Raw genomic sequence first — 16363 nt, forward strand, 5'->3', positions numbered from 1 at the left:
TTTTAAGGTCTATAAACATGTTTTTCCAGAGTTTTGATCTAAAGGGAAGCAGTTGCTTTGACTGTGTCTGTGTTTTAATATTCATGGTCGGGGCGAGGAGTGATTTTGGTCAACAGGAAGCTCATTTGTGGCTGAGGTTTTAGCCTGAGGGGGATTCTGCTGGGGAAATGAACTGGAAGATTATCCGTATGTATAATTCATTCCTAGCATCTAACTGACTGAACGCTGATTGCTCCTGGGCAACACTGTGATTGAGCAATACCTGCTAACACTTCTCACCCTCAGTCACAAACAAGAGCCTCACATGCTGTTAAATACTCCCTAACAGAGCTTGTATCAGGCCTGATAAAGGACCGGGCAAACTTTGTCAGTGAAATTTTCCACTGCACTCTATACAATTGAGTCTAAGGTGACATGAAGTCTCAAGCAAAGAGTTATGGAGAGTTCTGCTTGGCTGACAGAATAAATTGTGCATTCTAATTAGGCTAGTTCAGAGTAACAATGAGTTGTGTTTCGCTCACAGAGTAATGATGTGCTATAATTGGTCCACAGGTGCATGACAGGAGCGTCAGTCTCTTCCTGGATGGGCTGGAGGAGGACGGCACGACTTTTGACACTCGACCTCTGACCTCGCCCATCTCTGAAATCAGAACAGACATTGCAATGAGGGTCAGACTGAGCTCTAATGGTAATGAGAACATCATACAACATCAAACATGATGCACACATACAGTTTAAGTCCGAAGTTTACATACACTTAAGTTGGAGTCATTAAAACTCGTTTTTCAACCACTCCACAAATTTCTTGTCATCAAACTATAGTTTTGGCAAGTTGGTTAGGACATCTACTTTGTGCATGATACAAGTCACTTTTCCAACAATTGTTGACAGACAGATTATTTCACTTATAATTCACTGTATCACAATTCCAGTGGGTCAGAAGTTTATATACACTAAGTTGACTGTGTCTTTAAACAGCTTGGAAAATTCCAGAAAATGATGTCATGGCTTTAGAAGCTTCTGACAGGCTAATTGACATCATTTGAGTCAACTGGAGGTGTACCTGTGGATGTATTTCAAGGCCTACCTTCAAACTCAGTGCCTCTTTGCTTGACATCATGGGAAAATCCATAGACCTCCACAAGTCTGGTTCATCCTTGGGATGAACGCCTAAAGGTACCTAAAGGTACCACGTTCATCTGTACAAACAATAGTACGCAAGTATAAACACCATGGGACCAGGCAGCCGTCATACCACTCAGGAAGGAGACGCGTTCTGTCTCCTAGAGATAAACGCACTTTGGTGCGAAAAGTGCAAATCAATCCCAGACCAACAGCAAAGGACCTTGTGAAGATGCTGGAGGAAACAGATACAAAAGTATCTATATCCACAGTGAAACAAGTCCTATATTGACATAACCTGAAAGGCCACTCAGCAAGGAAGAAGCCACTGCTCCAAGCCGCCATAAAAAAGCTAGACTACGGTTTGCAACTGCACATGGGGACAAAGATCGTACTTTTTGGAGAAATGTCCTCTGGTCTGATGATACAAAAATAGAACTGTTTGGCCATAATGACCATCATTATGTTTGGAGGAAAAAAGGGGGATGCTTGCAAGTCGAAGAACACCATCCCAACCGTGAAGCACGGGGGTGGCAGCATCATGTTGTGGGGGTGCTTTGCTGCAGGAGGGACTGGTGCACTTCACAAAATAGATGGGATGAGAAAGGAAAATTATGTGGATATATTGAAGCAACATCTCAAGACATCAGTCAGGAAGTTAAAGCTTGGTCAAAAATGGGTCTTCCAAATGGACAATGACCCCAAGCATACTTCCAAAGTTGTGGCAAAATGGCTTAAGGACAACAAAGTCAAGGTATTGGAGTGGCCATCACAAAGCCCTGACCTCAATCCTATAGAAAATTTGAGAGCAGAACTGAAAAAGCGTGTGCGAGCAAGGAGGCCTACAAACCTGACTCAGTTACACTAGCTCTGTCAGGAGGAATGGGCCAAAATTCACCCAACTTATTGTGGGAAGCTTGTGGAAGGCTACCCGAAACGTTTTACCAAAGTTAAACAATTTAAAGGCAATGCTACCAAATAATAATTGAGTATGTGAAAGAAATACTATTATTATACTACTATTATTCTGACATGTCACATTCTTAAAATACAGTGGTGATCCTAACTGACCTAAGACAGGGAATTTTCACTAGGATTAAATGTCAGGAATTTTGAAAAACTGAATTGAAGGTATTTGGCTAAGGTGTATGTAAACTTCCGACTTCAACTGTACCTACAGTATATGGGTAGGCACACCATGCTTTCCTGGGGAAACACCAAGGAAATACAAACTCCCCTAGTTATAGTGAAAAAGTGACATGTCGGTAGATACGAACATGTACAGTACGGCACAGATAGAGAGGGTTATGAGTGAGGAATGACAAAATTGAGTGCTTTGAAGTTAATATGATATGGATTTTTTTTTTTAAAAGCACTGACAAAGCCAGGTCAAGTGGCTGATACGTAAACTTGAAAAAATAGAGTGACAGTGGCAAGAGCAGTGTAGCTCAGATGTGAGAGAGCAGTGTAGCTCAGATGTGAGAGAGCAGTGTAGCTCAGATGTGAGAGAGCAGTGTAGCTCAGATGTGAGAGAGCAGTGTAGCTCAGATGTGAGAGAGCAGTGTAGCTCAGATGTGCGAGTGCCTTTTTTTAATGATGTTTTATTAAGTAACAGAATATGAAAGGATGATGTGACATTGTGTCGAGTATATCTTTATCCTGGTCGGGCCTATTGCTGGATTTCCTTCACAGCCTTCATCAGTGTGAGTGGAAGCATGCTGAAACGGAGCTGCAGCAAAGAATACATTCTCCTTGTATGTGACCTAATAACAAATGATTTCCACTACACGGTCAAGCTGCTCATCTGCTATTGAACAGTGATTTACACCTAGGCAGCACATGATCAACCCACGATAGGATCAGCATTATACTGATCCATACTAGTGATCAGCTGTATTGTTCACCCCCACTGATTTGTGTTGTGTCACGAATGCTGATCAGTGGATTTAATCAGTAGAATGTTGATCAGATTGATTCAATTGATTGACTAAAGACCAAAAGGAGATGCTGGGATGGATCCGCGTCATGGATAACCCTTTGAGTTATCACAGTGCTCATTTTCTCCTTGGATAGCCACATGCAGAATGTATACACAGAATACCATGTACATCAGGGCTTGCATTTATAGAGCGTCTCAGAGTAAGATTGCTTATCCAGAATCAGGTCCCCTGTCCCTTCTTCTAATATCTAAAAGGCAGAACTGATCCAGGATCAGGTCCCGTCGTCCATTCTTCTGTTATCTAAAAGACAGAACTGATCCAGGATCAGGTCCCCTGTCCCTTCTTCTAATATCTAAAATGCAGAACTGATCCAGGATCAGGTCCCCTTGTCCATTATTCTAATATCTAAAAGGCAGAACTGATCCAGGATCAGTTTCCCTCATCCATTCTTCTGTGATCTAAAAGGCAGAACTGATCCAGGATCAGGTCCCCTGTCCATTCTTCTAATATTTAAAAGGCAGAACTGATCCAGGATCAGGTCCCCTTGTCCATTCTTCTGTTATCTACAAGGCAGAACTGATCCAGGCTCAGGTCCTGTCATCCATTCTTCTGTTATCTAAAAGGCAGAATATATCACGATCAGCAGTCCTATTCTGAGACGCTTTGTAAATAAGGGGCACTGTCTTCTTAGTGGTCCTACCACTCCTTTTTCTAAAATATAACTAAACACTTAACTTCTTCAGCTGTGGTTCGCTTGCCATGACAGGGATTGTGGCGTTCCAATCACTTAGCAAATAGAAAATAGAAAATAAGGAGGAGAGGGAGATGAGAGAGAGAGCTTACAGTGCATCATCACAGCAACAATGCTCAGTGTTTCAGTAGGCCTAATCCTGTTTCCACACACTAAAGAAGCCCTCATCCAAAGCCCTGGGCTGTAGAGCTTCTCTCCTCCATCCTCTACTACTGTCCTGTCTACATCTCATCTCTCCAGATATACACACCCACTGTGAAACACACTCATCCACACACACACAGATAAATATGGCAGGCCTTCTGACGTGAGATGTTAGCTCTAGTTGTGACAAGTGTGGAACAACAGAGAAGTTGTTCCTTTGTTCGGCACACTGTAGGATAGACGAGACTCTTAGCTGGACAGGGAAAAGGCAGGGAAAGTCTCTATCTCCTGTGGCTTTAGTCTTTTCTTAAATCTCCATGTGTTTGGATCCACGTCCTGATGTTGAACCTTCTCAGATCTCCAGCTCTCCTACCACTGCCAACAGGCTACAGTACACCCAGTCTGCTACTGTTTCGCCGCTGATACTGAGAGACACCATTTCTAAAGGAAACCGCTTCATAGCTCATGTGCTCCTTGTGTGTGTACAGTGTTTCTGTAGGTGCCAAAAGCATTAGTTGAAACGTAGCTGATGAAACAGAGTTGTCTGGAGCCTGAAAGGATGGACAGAGCTTAAGTACCCATGCCATTCTGTAGTATCAGCAAAACTGGCAAGTGATTATGGCAGAAAGAGAGAGAGAGAGAGAGAGAGAGAGAGAGAGCGAGAGAGAGAGTCAGAGGCAGAAAGACAAAGACATGCAGAATTAGAGGAAAGAGTGGGAGAAAAAACAAGTGAGACAGACTGTTATCTGCCTGTCTTTTTATGGTTCCTCGTGTCCAGTCTAAGAGGCCTACCACATTAGGCATGGAGCAGCCTACTGTAGCTCACAGCCCAGTCAATTGTAAATAACACTGCTAGATAAACTAAACAGCACTCAGCTCAGTGTCGTTGTGCCTTTAACAGAGAATAAAGAGAAAGATAAGCTAATCCACTGGTCACTATGGATCCAACTCACAGTCTTCAATGCAAACCATTGACATCCCTCTCTTCTCCTCGCGCCTCTCACCCGCCCTCTCTTCTCTTTCTTCTCTCTCTCCAGAGTCAATCAATTCATGGGAGGAATGCAGGACTTCAGATTTTACCCTAACACGCTAACTAATAGGCGAGAGGGATGGAAGAAGGGATGAAGGGAAGGTGGAAGGATGATTTTCGTTTGATTCCAAAATAGTGCAATACTGTCACTGCATTTATTTTTTTGCGATACAGCAGTTTATGAAATGACCTTTACTAAGCTTTTTTTACATTTTTTACTCACAACCCGATTCATTTTTCTCTCCCATCCAGATAGACACTGGAGGACTGGAGGTATATCCAGGCCTCCTGTCCTCCTCCATCCCCAGTCAGAGTGCCACTGCCCCCTCTGCCACCCCAGAGTACACCCCCTAGTGGGGAGGTATGTAAACAGCAGTTTGTTGATTGGTTCATTGGTTCAGTGATTGATTGATATACTGATAGATTGATTTATTGATATGCCGATTATTTATGAACTATATACAGTGTCGTTCCACGAAAAGAGTGCCCTTTGTGTCCCTTATATATATTTGCAGCCCAGTATCTCTACTTGCACGTTCATCTTCTGCACATCTCACTCCAGTGTTTAATTGCTGAATTGTAATTACTTCGCCACTACGGCCTATTTATTGCCTTACCTCCCTAATCTTACCTCATTTGCACACACTGTATATAGATTTAAATTTTTCTACGCCAACAGCCAGTCTAAATCCACGTCACATCACAGTATCCCACTAACAACAACACATTAACCCATCCCTGTCCAGGTATTTCATCCCAAACGCGGTTGAGGACATCGCTAACAACAGTGTGTTGAGTCTCAACCTAGACGCCCAACCTGTCAGCTATACCAATAACCAGGACATGGTTACACCCTGGGTGTCCAACATAATGACCGGACAGGAGGACATTGACCAAGGGCTGACCATCACCATAGACCTGGTGTGTGTGTGTGTGTGTGTGTGTGTGTGTGTGTGTGTGTGTGTGTGTGTGTGTGTGTGTATCTGTGGTAGGTAGAGCTGTGTAATTGTGGTAGGTATAGCTGTGTATCTGTGGTAGGTAGAGCTGTGTATCTGTGGTAGGTAGAGCTGTGCATCTGTGGTAGGTGGAGCTGTGCATCTGTGGTAGGTAGAGCTGTGTATCTGTGGTAGGTAGAGCTGTGTATCTGTGGTAGGTAGAAATGTGCATCTGTGGTAGGTAGAGTTGTGAGGCTAGGACAGTACAGTAGGCTATCTGTCTCCCTGCACCTGTAGTGTGTGTTTGTGGGGCTATCTTCAGCCAGGGGAAATCTGAGACAGAGGCTTCATCTCCCTCTGTGTTTAAGCACAACAAAGCTTTTTACAGAGAGGTAGGGAGAAAAGGAGGGGGTAGGGGGAAAGGGTGTGTGTGTGTGTTGGATTTGGGGATGTCCTGACACGGCGTCTCAGCTCAAGTCCCCAGATAAAACACAGCCATCCCCTCTCTGAAGAGTGTGTGTACATGTTTGTGTGCTGCATCTCTCTCTCTCTGTGTGTGTGTGTGTGTGTGTGTGTGTGTGTGTGTGTGTGTGTGTGTGTGTGTGTGTGTGTGTGTGTGTGTGTGTGTGTGAATTAAGCAGAGCAGCAGTGCAGCTCAGTAGGCTCCATGCTGTGTGTCTCAGTGTCCCAGCCTAGACTGTTGTTGTGCTGATAGTAGATAATCCAGGGATGGTTAGTCTCTCCATGCACGTCTGACTGGTACACTCACTCACCGCCACGTACAGTACACACACACACACACACACACACACACACACACACACACACACACACACACACACACACACACACACACACACACAAAGTGGTGCTAGGGAGCCAAAACTGCTAGAGCGATGTTTGTCCGACCATGAGGCATCCTCAATATCGGTCTTCTGGCGACTGGAACAGCCGATCTGCTAACTTCTGTCTGTAGTGTCCGAACCATTTGGGCCACATACTAATATGACCTCTCTGTGCAAAGGTGAGGCTCTCGCGAACATGTACATGTCCTTGTCACGACTTCCGCCGAAGTCGGCTCCTCTCCATGTTCGGGCGGCGTTCGGCGGTCGACATCACCGGCTTTCTAGCCATCGCCACTCCATTTTTCATGTAGCCATTTGTTTTGTCTTGTTCACTGCACACCTCGTTTTCATTCCCCAATCAATCTACATGTATTTATTCCTCTGTTCCCCATCATGTCTTTGTGTAAGATTTTTTCTGTTACGTGTGTGTTGTTGATTTGCCAGACTGGCTTGTTTAATCGTGTTATTTTTCACGAAGATGTTATTGTTAAACATAATTCTTGTGACTGTTTTGCGTGTTTTGCACTTTTGCCTAAATAAAGTGTGCGCCTGTTCACAAATCTCTGCTCTCCTGCACCTTAGCTACCAGTACGCACACATCTGACAGAATCTTACACCTACCATGGAGTCAGCAGGAGCAGGTACCCCAGTCAGAGGAGTCGAGGAGCGTGTCCAGGAACACGAGGCAATGTTACATCATCTCGGTGCCATGATGGATTGCGTTGTCCAGACCATGGACCGCTGGGAGAGACAGGAAGTCTCTCCAGCGCCTCGACCAGCGCAACCGGGGTTACCTCTACCCGTCCCGTCCGGATCCAGCTCCAGTGGGATGCGTTTCTCCCTTCCCAGGGAGTATGATGGGACGGCTGCACAGTGCCAGGGGTCCTTTTACAACTGGACCTCTACCTGGCCTCCATTCACCCAGCTCCCTCAGGAAGGGAGAGAGTATCCGCCCTCATCTCATCTGAAGGAGACGCGGCGTTGGACCACTTCGAGGAGTTCAAGGGGCTCTTCCACTTGAGGCAGGGGACGAGGAGTGCACAGGAGTTCGAACTAGAGTTCCGGACCTTGGCCGCTGCAGCAGGATGGAACGACAGGGCCTTCATCAACCACTACCGATGCAGCCTGCGTGAGGAGGTCTGACGGGAGTTGGCCTGCAGGGATGCCACCATCACCTTTGACCAACTGGTGTATCTGTCCATCCGGTTGGATAACCTGCTGGTCATCCGTGGACGTCCTGAGGGGGCTCTGTCGGTTCCATCTCCCAGCACCCCCGTTCCGGTGCCCATGGAGCTGGGAGGGACTGCGCTTAGGGAGGCTGGAGGAGGGGCTTTCGCGTGCACCATCTGTGGCCGCAGAGGGTACACTGCCGGTCGGTGCCAGGTTGGTCCCTCTGGGAATTGAGGCAGCAGGCAGGGCACTCTGGCGTCTGGAGTCTGCACCACTCACATCCAGAGTCCTCTGTTGTCCACCTGTTTGTACCTGTTTGTTTCCCTGAGTTCTCCCCGCATTCCCAGCATAAGGCGCTCGTCGATTCAGGCGCAGCTAACAGAGCGTTAGCCCTTAGTTTAGGGATCCCCATTATTCCTGTGGATAGACCTTTCAGGGTTCACGCTCTGGATAGTCGACCATTAGGGTCCGGGCTAATCAGGGAAGCCACCATTTCCCTGGCTATGGAGATGCAGGCGGGTCACGAGGAGAGAATCAGTCTCTTTCTCATTGACTTTCCTGCGTTTCCCGTGGTATTAGGCCTTCCCTGGTTGGCTCGTCAAAACCCACCATTTCATGGCAACAGAGGGCTCTCACGGGGTGGTCGCGAGAGTACACGGGGAGGTGTGTAGGGGCGTCAGTATGTTCCGTCTGCTGTACATGACCAGTTGATCTATTGGGCCCACACATCACCCTCCTCTGGTCATCTGGGGATCGGTTGGACTGTGCGCTGTCTGACAGGGAAGTACTGGTCTGACTGGGAAGTAAGCTAAGTGTCAGTATAGAGACAAAGTAGAGTCACAATTCAACGGCTCAGACACAAGAGGTATGTGGCAGGGTCTACAGTCAATCACGGATTACAAAAAGAAATCCAGCCCCGTCGCTGACCAGGACGTCTTGCTCCCAGACAGACTAAATAACTTTTTTGCTCGCTTTGAGGACAATACAATGCCACTGACACGGCTCGCTACCAAAACCTGCGGGCTCCGACGTGAGTAAAACATTTAAACGTTTTAACCCTCGCAAGGCTGCAGGCCCAGACGGCATCCTCAGAGAATGCGCAGACCAGCCAGCTGGTGTGTTTACGGACATATTCAATCAATCCTTATCCCAGTCTGCTTTTCCCACATGCTTCAAGAGGGCCACCATTGTTCCTGTTCCCAAGAAAGCAAAGGTAACTGAGCTAAACGACTACCGCCCCGTAGCACTCACTTCCGTCCTCATGAAGTGCTTTGAGAGACTAGTCAAGGACCATATCACCTCCACCCTACCTGACACCCTACACCCACTCCAATTTGCTTACCGCCCCAATAGGTCCACAGACGACGCAATCGCAACCACACTGCACACTGCCCTAACCCATCTGAACAAGAGAAATACCTATGTGAGAATGCTGTTCATCAACTACAGCTCAGCATTTAACACCATAGTACCCTCCAAACTCGTCATCAAGCTCGAGACCCTGGGTCTCGACCCCGCCCTGTGCAACTGGGTACTGGACTTCCTGACGGGCCGCATCCAGGTGGTGAGGGTAGGTAACAACATTTCCACCCCGCTGATCCTCAACACTGGGGCCCCACAAGTGTGCATTCTGAGCCCTCTCCTGTACTCCCTGTTCACCCACAACTGTGTGGCCATGTGTAACGGATGTGAAACGCTAGCTTAGTTAGCGGTGGTTCGCGCTAAATAGCGATTCAATTGGTGACGTCACTTGCTCTGAGACCTTGAAGTAGTAGTTCCCCTTGCTCTGCAAGGGCCGCGGCTTTTGTGGAGCGATGGGTAACGATGCTTCGTGGGTGAATGTTGTTGATGTGTGCAGAGGGTCCCTGTTTCGCGCCCGGGTATGGGGACGGTCTAAAGTTATACTGTTACACATGCACACCTCCAACTCAATCATCAAGTTTGCGGACGTCACTACAGTGGTAGGCTTGATTACCAACAACGATGAGACGGCCTACAGGGAGGAGGTGAGGGCCCTCAGAGTGTGGTGTCAGGAAAATAACCTCACACTCAATGTCAACAAAACAAAGGAGATGATTGTGGACTTCAGGAAACAGCAGAGGGAGCACCCCCCTATCCACATCGACGGGACAATAGTGGAGAGGGTAGTAAGTTTTAAGTTCCTCGGCGTACACATCACAGACAAACTGAATTGGTCCACCCACACAGACAGCGTTGTGAAGAAGGCACAGCAGTGCCTCTTCAACCTCAGGAGGCTGAAGAAATTTGGCTTGTCACCAAAAGCACTCACAAACTTCTACAAATGCACAATCGAGAGCATCCTGTCGGGCTGTATCACTGCCGGGTACGGCAACTGCTCCGCCCACAACCGTAAGGCTCTCCAGAGGGTAGTGAGGTCTGCACAATGCATCACCGAGGGCAAACTACCTGCCCTCCAGGACACCTACACCACCCGATGTCAAAGGACGGCCATAAAGATAATCAAGGACAACAACCACCCGAGCCACTGCCTATTCACCCCGCTATCATCCAGAAGGCGAGGTTAGTACAGGTGCATCAAAGCAGGGACCGAGAGACTGAAAAACAGCTTCTATCTCAAGGCCACCAGACTGTTAAACAGCCACCACTAACATTGAGTGGCTGCTGCCAACATACTGACTCAACTCCAGCCACTTTAATAATGGACATTGATGGAAATTGATGTAAAAATGTATCACTAGCCACTTTAAACAATGCCACTTAATATAATATTTACATACCCTACATTACTCATCTCATATTTATATGTATATACTGTACTCTATATCATCTACTGAATCTTGCCATCTTTATGTAATACATGTATCACTAGCCACTTTAAACTATGCCACTTTATGTTTACATACCCTACATTACTCATCTCATATGTATATACTGTACTCTATACCATCTACTGCATCTTGCCTATGCCGTTCTGTACCATCACTCCATCATATACCATCACTCCATCATATACCATCACTGTACCATCACACCATCATATATCTTTATGTACATATTCTTTATCGCTTTGTGTATAAGGTAGTAGTTGTGGAATTGTTAGGTTAGATTACTCGTTGGTTATTACTGCATTGTCGGAACTAGAAGCACAAGAATTTCGCTACACTCGCATTAACATCTGCTAACCATGTGTATGTGACAAATGTTATTTTATTTAATTACATTTTATTTGGTGGCCCACCTTGGCTCGGGACGTGAGGGTTTATGTTTCCTCCTGCTTCTTGTGGACTATCTGTTGTTCCACGTAGTGAATCTGTTGTTCAATGTGTTTCTATGGACGAATAGTGGCAATATATTTTTCTGGTACTTCATGGAGTCTTAAAATGTCAAATCAAATATCTCAATGGTCCTTGGTATGACCTTCTTAAAACAATTCCAGATAGCTTAGTAGGACCCCAAAACAAAGGACCCCTGCTCAGACCAGACTCTGTCAACTGTCTACAGTCCCCCAGGTAAGGAGCCACTAAGCCCAGACCAGACTCTGTCAACTGTCTACAGTCCCCCAGGTAAGGAGCCACTACGCTCAGATCAGACTCTGTCAACTGTCTACAGTCCCCCAGGTAAGGAGCCACTAAGCCCAGACCAGACTCTGTCAACTGTCTACAGTCCCCCAGGTAAGGAGCCACTAAGCCCAGACCAGACTCTGTCAACTGTCTACAGTCCTCCAGGTAAGGAGCCACTAAGCCCAGACCAGACTCTGTCAACTGTCTACAGTCCCCCAGGTAAGGAGCCACTAAGCCCAGACCAGACTCTGGCAACTGTCTACAGTCCCCCATGTAAGGAGCCACTAAGCCCAGACCAGACTCTGTCAACTGTCTACAGTCCCCCAGGTAAGGAGCCACTAAGCCCAGACCAGACTCTGTCAACTGTCTACAGTCCGCCAGATAAGGAGCCACTAAGCTCAGACCAGACTCTGTCAACTGTCTACAGTCCCCCAGGTAAGGAGCCACTAAGCCCAGACCAGACTCTGTCAACTGTCTACAGTCCGCCAGATAAGGAGCCACTAAGCTCAGACCAGACTCTGTCAACTGTCTACAGTCCCCCAGGTAAGGAGCCACTAAGCCCAGACCAGACTCTGTCAACTGTCTACAGTCCCCCAGGTAAGGAGCCACTAAACTCAGACCAGACTCTGTCAACTGTCTACAGTCCGCCAGGTAAGGAGCCACTAAGACCAAACCAGACTCTGTCAACTGTCTACAGTCCGCCAGGTAAGGAGCCACTAAGCCCAGACCAGACTCTGTCAACTGTCTACAGTCCCCCAGGTAAGGAGCCACTAAGCTCAGACCAGACTCTGTCAACTGTCTACAGTCCGCCAGGTAAGGAGCAACTAAGCCCACTCTCCTCTCTTTTTCTCTGTCTATATTTCTATTTCTTTAACAGCAATCAAATAGAAACGTCTTTACACACACACACACACACACACACACGCACACACACACACACACACACACACACACACACAGTCAATTCCTCCTGTCCTTATCTGTGTCAGAGGCTTCATCTTTGATTATGAACAAAGGCTTATGGGAGAGTAGCAGGGTACTTGGGAGCTTTGAGGAGCAGATATTTTTTTGTACGATTTTTATATCCTTTTTTATACATTGCAAAACATACGCACACAAACGACAGCATACAGACACACAAACATCAATGACATCACACCTGCCCAGACCCACATGGCCTCAAACTGCACCATTCTGTCTCTCTCTGTTGCCCACGCACTTTCAGCATTGACTTTTCCATTGTGTTACCATTGGAGGATTGGCTGATGTCCAGTTTCCACAAAAGTATCGTCCGAACCATCAGTTATCTCATTACATCCCCATTTGTCATGTCTTGAAATTAGGCAGGAAAACCGATTACATGTACAGTACATTTATTTTGTGATGCTTCTGACAGCCAACTTTCTAAATCAACCCAGAACCTTTGGACTATAGAATCCCCATAAGGTGTGGGTTCTACACGTGAGACATGACATTTTGTCTCTTGTATAATACATTCTATATGTTAGTTTATACTGGATTAAGCATACATTTTCGTTGATTTTCATTTCCTTGAAGTCCCTCTTGTGCCAGTGTCAGTTCTTGCTTTCAATAGTTTATCATTTTTTTCTAAGAGATTGCTCTAAGAGACTGCTTTCCTATCATCCTCCCGATCATATGAACATCATTTTCAGACTCAAATAAGATTCCCTCAAGGTTGCTCTGATGTCCAAAAGATTTCAAATTGAAATTTTGTGATATCAAACATTTAAGTCCCATGTAATTGAAAATATCTACTTTGGTTTGTCCAAAATAGTATTTTACTAATTACTAAGTAATTTACAGTTTCTATGCATTGTGTACCAATTTAAAGGTGAATTCTGAAAAAAAGAAGAGCTAATCTTAAGGTAGCATGTGTGCAAGTGCGTGCGTGTGTGTGTGTGTGTGTGTGCGTGTGCATGTGCGTGTGCGTGTGTGTGTGTGTGTGTGTGCGTGTGTGTGTGTGTGTGTGTGTGTGTGTGTGTGTGTGTGTGTGTGTGTGTGTGTGTGTGTGTGCGTGCGTGTGTGTGTGTGTGCGTGTGTGTGTGTGTGTAAGGAGCTTTTCTGGCTTGTCTTGGCAGTGTTCCTGGTAGTGTGTTCCCAGATTTCGGATCTGTCTGGGAGATGCAGAAGTAGTGAGGGACTGAAGGGGTTTGGCTGGGAATAGAAACACCCTGGCCAGGCTCCGATTAAACACAGGAACACACAATGCACACTAGCACGCACACACACACGTGCTTGCGATCTCACACACAATCAGGAAGTGTTTGATCACCAATCACAGCAATGGAACCCCTACAGAGCTGAGGTCACGTGCTCTCTCTTTCACCCTATTGGATAAACATGGATCCCTCTTACAAATAAAGATTAAAATGATGATTATAGATTAGAGTGATGATTATAGATTAAAGTGATGATTATAGATTAGAGTGATGATTATAGATTAGAGTGATGATTATAGATTAAAGTGATGATTATAGATTAGAGTGATGATTATAGATTAAAGTGATGATTATAGATTAGAGTGATGAATATAGATTAGAGTGATGATTATAGATTAAAGTGATGATTATAGATTAAAGTGATGATTATAGATTAAAGTGATGATTATAGATTAAAGTGATGATTATAGATTAGAGTGATGATTATAGATTAAAGTGATGATTATAGATTAGAGTGATGATTATAGATTAGAGTGATGATTATAGATTAAAGTGATGATTATAGATTAGAGTGATGATTATAGATTAGAGTGATGATTATAGATTCAAGTGATGATTATAGATTAAAGTGATGATTATAGATTAGAGTGATGATTATAGATTAAAGTGATGATTATAGATTAGAGTGATGATTATAGATTAAAGTGATGATTATAGATTAAAGTGATGATTATAGATTAAAGTGATGATTATAGATTAAAGTGATGATTATAGATTAGAGTGATGATTATAGATTAGAGTGATGATTATAGATTAGAGTGATGATTATAGATTAAAGTGATGATTATAGATTAAAGTGATGATTATAGATTAAAGTGATGATTATAGATTAGAGTGATGATTATAGATTAAAGTGATGATTATAGATTAAAGTGATGATTATAGATTAAAGTGATGATTATAGATTAGAGTGATGATTATAGATTAAAGTGATGATTATAGATTAGAGTGATGATTATAGATTAAAGTGATGATTATAGATTAGAGTGATGATTATAGATTAGAGTGATGATTATAGATTAGAGTGATGATTATAGATTAGAGTGATGATTATAGATTAAAGTGATGATTATAGATTAAAGTGATGATTATAGATTAAAGTGATGATTATAGATTAGAGTGATGATTATAGATTAGAGTGATGATTATAGATTAGAGTGATGATTATAGATTAAAGTGATGATTATAGATTAAAGTGATGAATATAGATTAAAGTGATGAGTAAATATTAGAGTGATGAAATAAATCAGCAACACTGTGAGTTGGCACACTAACACCGTCTCCTAGTTCATTCATTAGCTACAGTAGTGGTTGATCAGATATCAATGATAAACTGTTAAATAAAGGTAAATATAAATACAATTAATAAAAACTGGTATTGGGTTTTGAGACCCTTTGCTCCCTGCATCAAACTGTGAAGAATAAGTGTCTGTGTGACTGTGTGTGTGTGTGATTGTGTGTGTGTGTGATTGTGTATATGTGTGATTGTAATTGTGTGTCTGTGTGATTGTGTGTGTGTGTGTGTGATTGTGTGTCTGTGTGATTGTGTGTGTGATTGTGTGTCTGTGTGATTGTAATTGTGTGTCTGTGTGATTGTGTGTATGTGTGATTGTGTGTGTGTGTGTGTGTGATTGTATGTCTGTGTGATTGTGTGTGTGTGTGATTGTGTGTATGTGTGATTGTGATTGTGTGTCTGTGTGATTGTGTGCCTGTGTGATTGTGTGTGTGTGATCATGTGCCTGTGTGATTTTAATTGTGTGCCTGTGTGATTGTGTGTGTGTGTGTGATCGTGTGTCTGTGTGATCGTGTGCCTGTGTGATTGTGTGTGTGATCGTGTGTCTGTGTGATTGTGATTGTATGCTTGTGTGATCGTGTCTCTGTGTGATTGTGATTGTGTGCTTGTGTGATTGTGTGTCTGTGTGATCGTGCGCCTGTGTGATTGTGTGATTGTGTGTGTGATTGTGTGTCTGTGTGATTGTGATTGTGTGTCTGTGTGATTGTGTGTGTGATTGTGTGTCTGTGTAATTGTGTGTGTGTGATTGTATGTCTGTGTGATTGTGTGTCTGTGTGATTGTATGTGTGTGTGATTGAGCGCCTGTGTGATTGTGTGTCTGTGTGATTGTGTGTCTGTGTGAGTGTGTGTATGTGTATGTGTATGTGTGATCGTGTGTATGTGAGATTGTGTCTGTGTGATTGTGTGTATGTGTGATTGTGTGTGTGTGATCGTGTGTCTGTGTGATTGTGAGTCTGTGTGATTGTGTATCTGTGTGTCTGTGTGATCGTGTGTCTGTGTGATTGTGTGTCTTAGTGTGATTGTGTGTGTGTGTGTGTGTGATTGTGTGTCTGTGTGATTGTGTGTGTGTGTGTGAGATTGTGTGTGTGTGTGTGTGTGTGTGTGTGTGTGTGTGTGTGCGTGATTGTGTGTCTGTGTGATTGTTTGCCTGTGTGATTGTGTGCCTGTGTGATTGTGTGCCTGTGTGATTGTGTGTGTGATCGTGTGTCTGTGTGATTGTGATTGTATGCTTGTGTGATCGTGTCTCTGTGTGATTGTGATTGTGTGCTTGTGTGATTGTGTGTCTTAGTGTGATTGTGTGTGTGTGATTGTGTGCTTGTGTGATTGTGTGTCTGTGTGATCGTGTGTCTG

At 44.5% G+C, this 16363-nt stretch overlaps 1 protein-coding gene across 1 annotated transcript in view; it reads left to right on the forward strand.

The window, feature by feature from the left end:
- The first annotated feature begins 8552 nt into the window (after nt 1-8552).
- The window catches only part of LOC149972073 (usherin-like), an 11946-nt gene continuing 4135 nt past the window's right edge, over nt 8553-16363 (forward strand). The window contains exons 1-2 of the mRNA XM_090219305.1: nt 8553-8616; nt 11356-11428. Of these exons, the coding sequence (XP_090075431.1) occupies nt 8553-8616; nt 11356-11428 (137 nt within the window). The remainder of the gene's footprint in view (nt 8617-11355; nt 11429-16363) is intronic.

This window comes from Oncorhynchus mykiss, chromosome 25, assembly GCF_057628025.1.
Source record: "Oncorhynchus mykiss isolate SJ-2025 chromosome 25, ASM5762802v1, whole genome shotgun sequence".
NCBI lineage: Eukaryota > Metazoa > Chordata > Actinopteri > Salmoniformes > Salmonidae > Oncorhynchus > Oncorhynchus mykiss.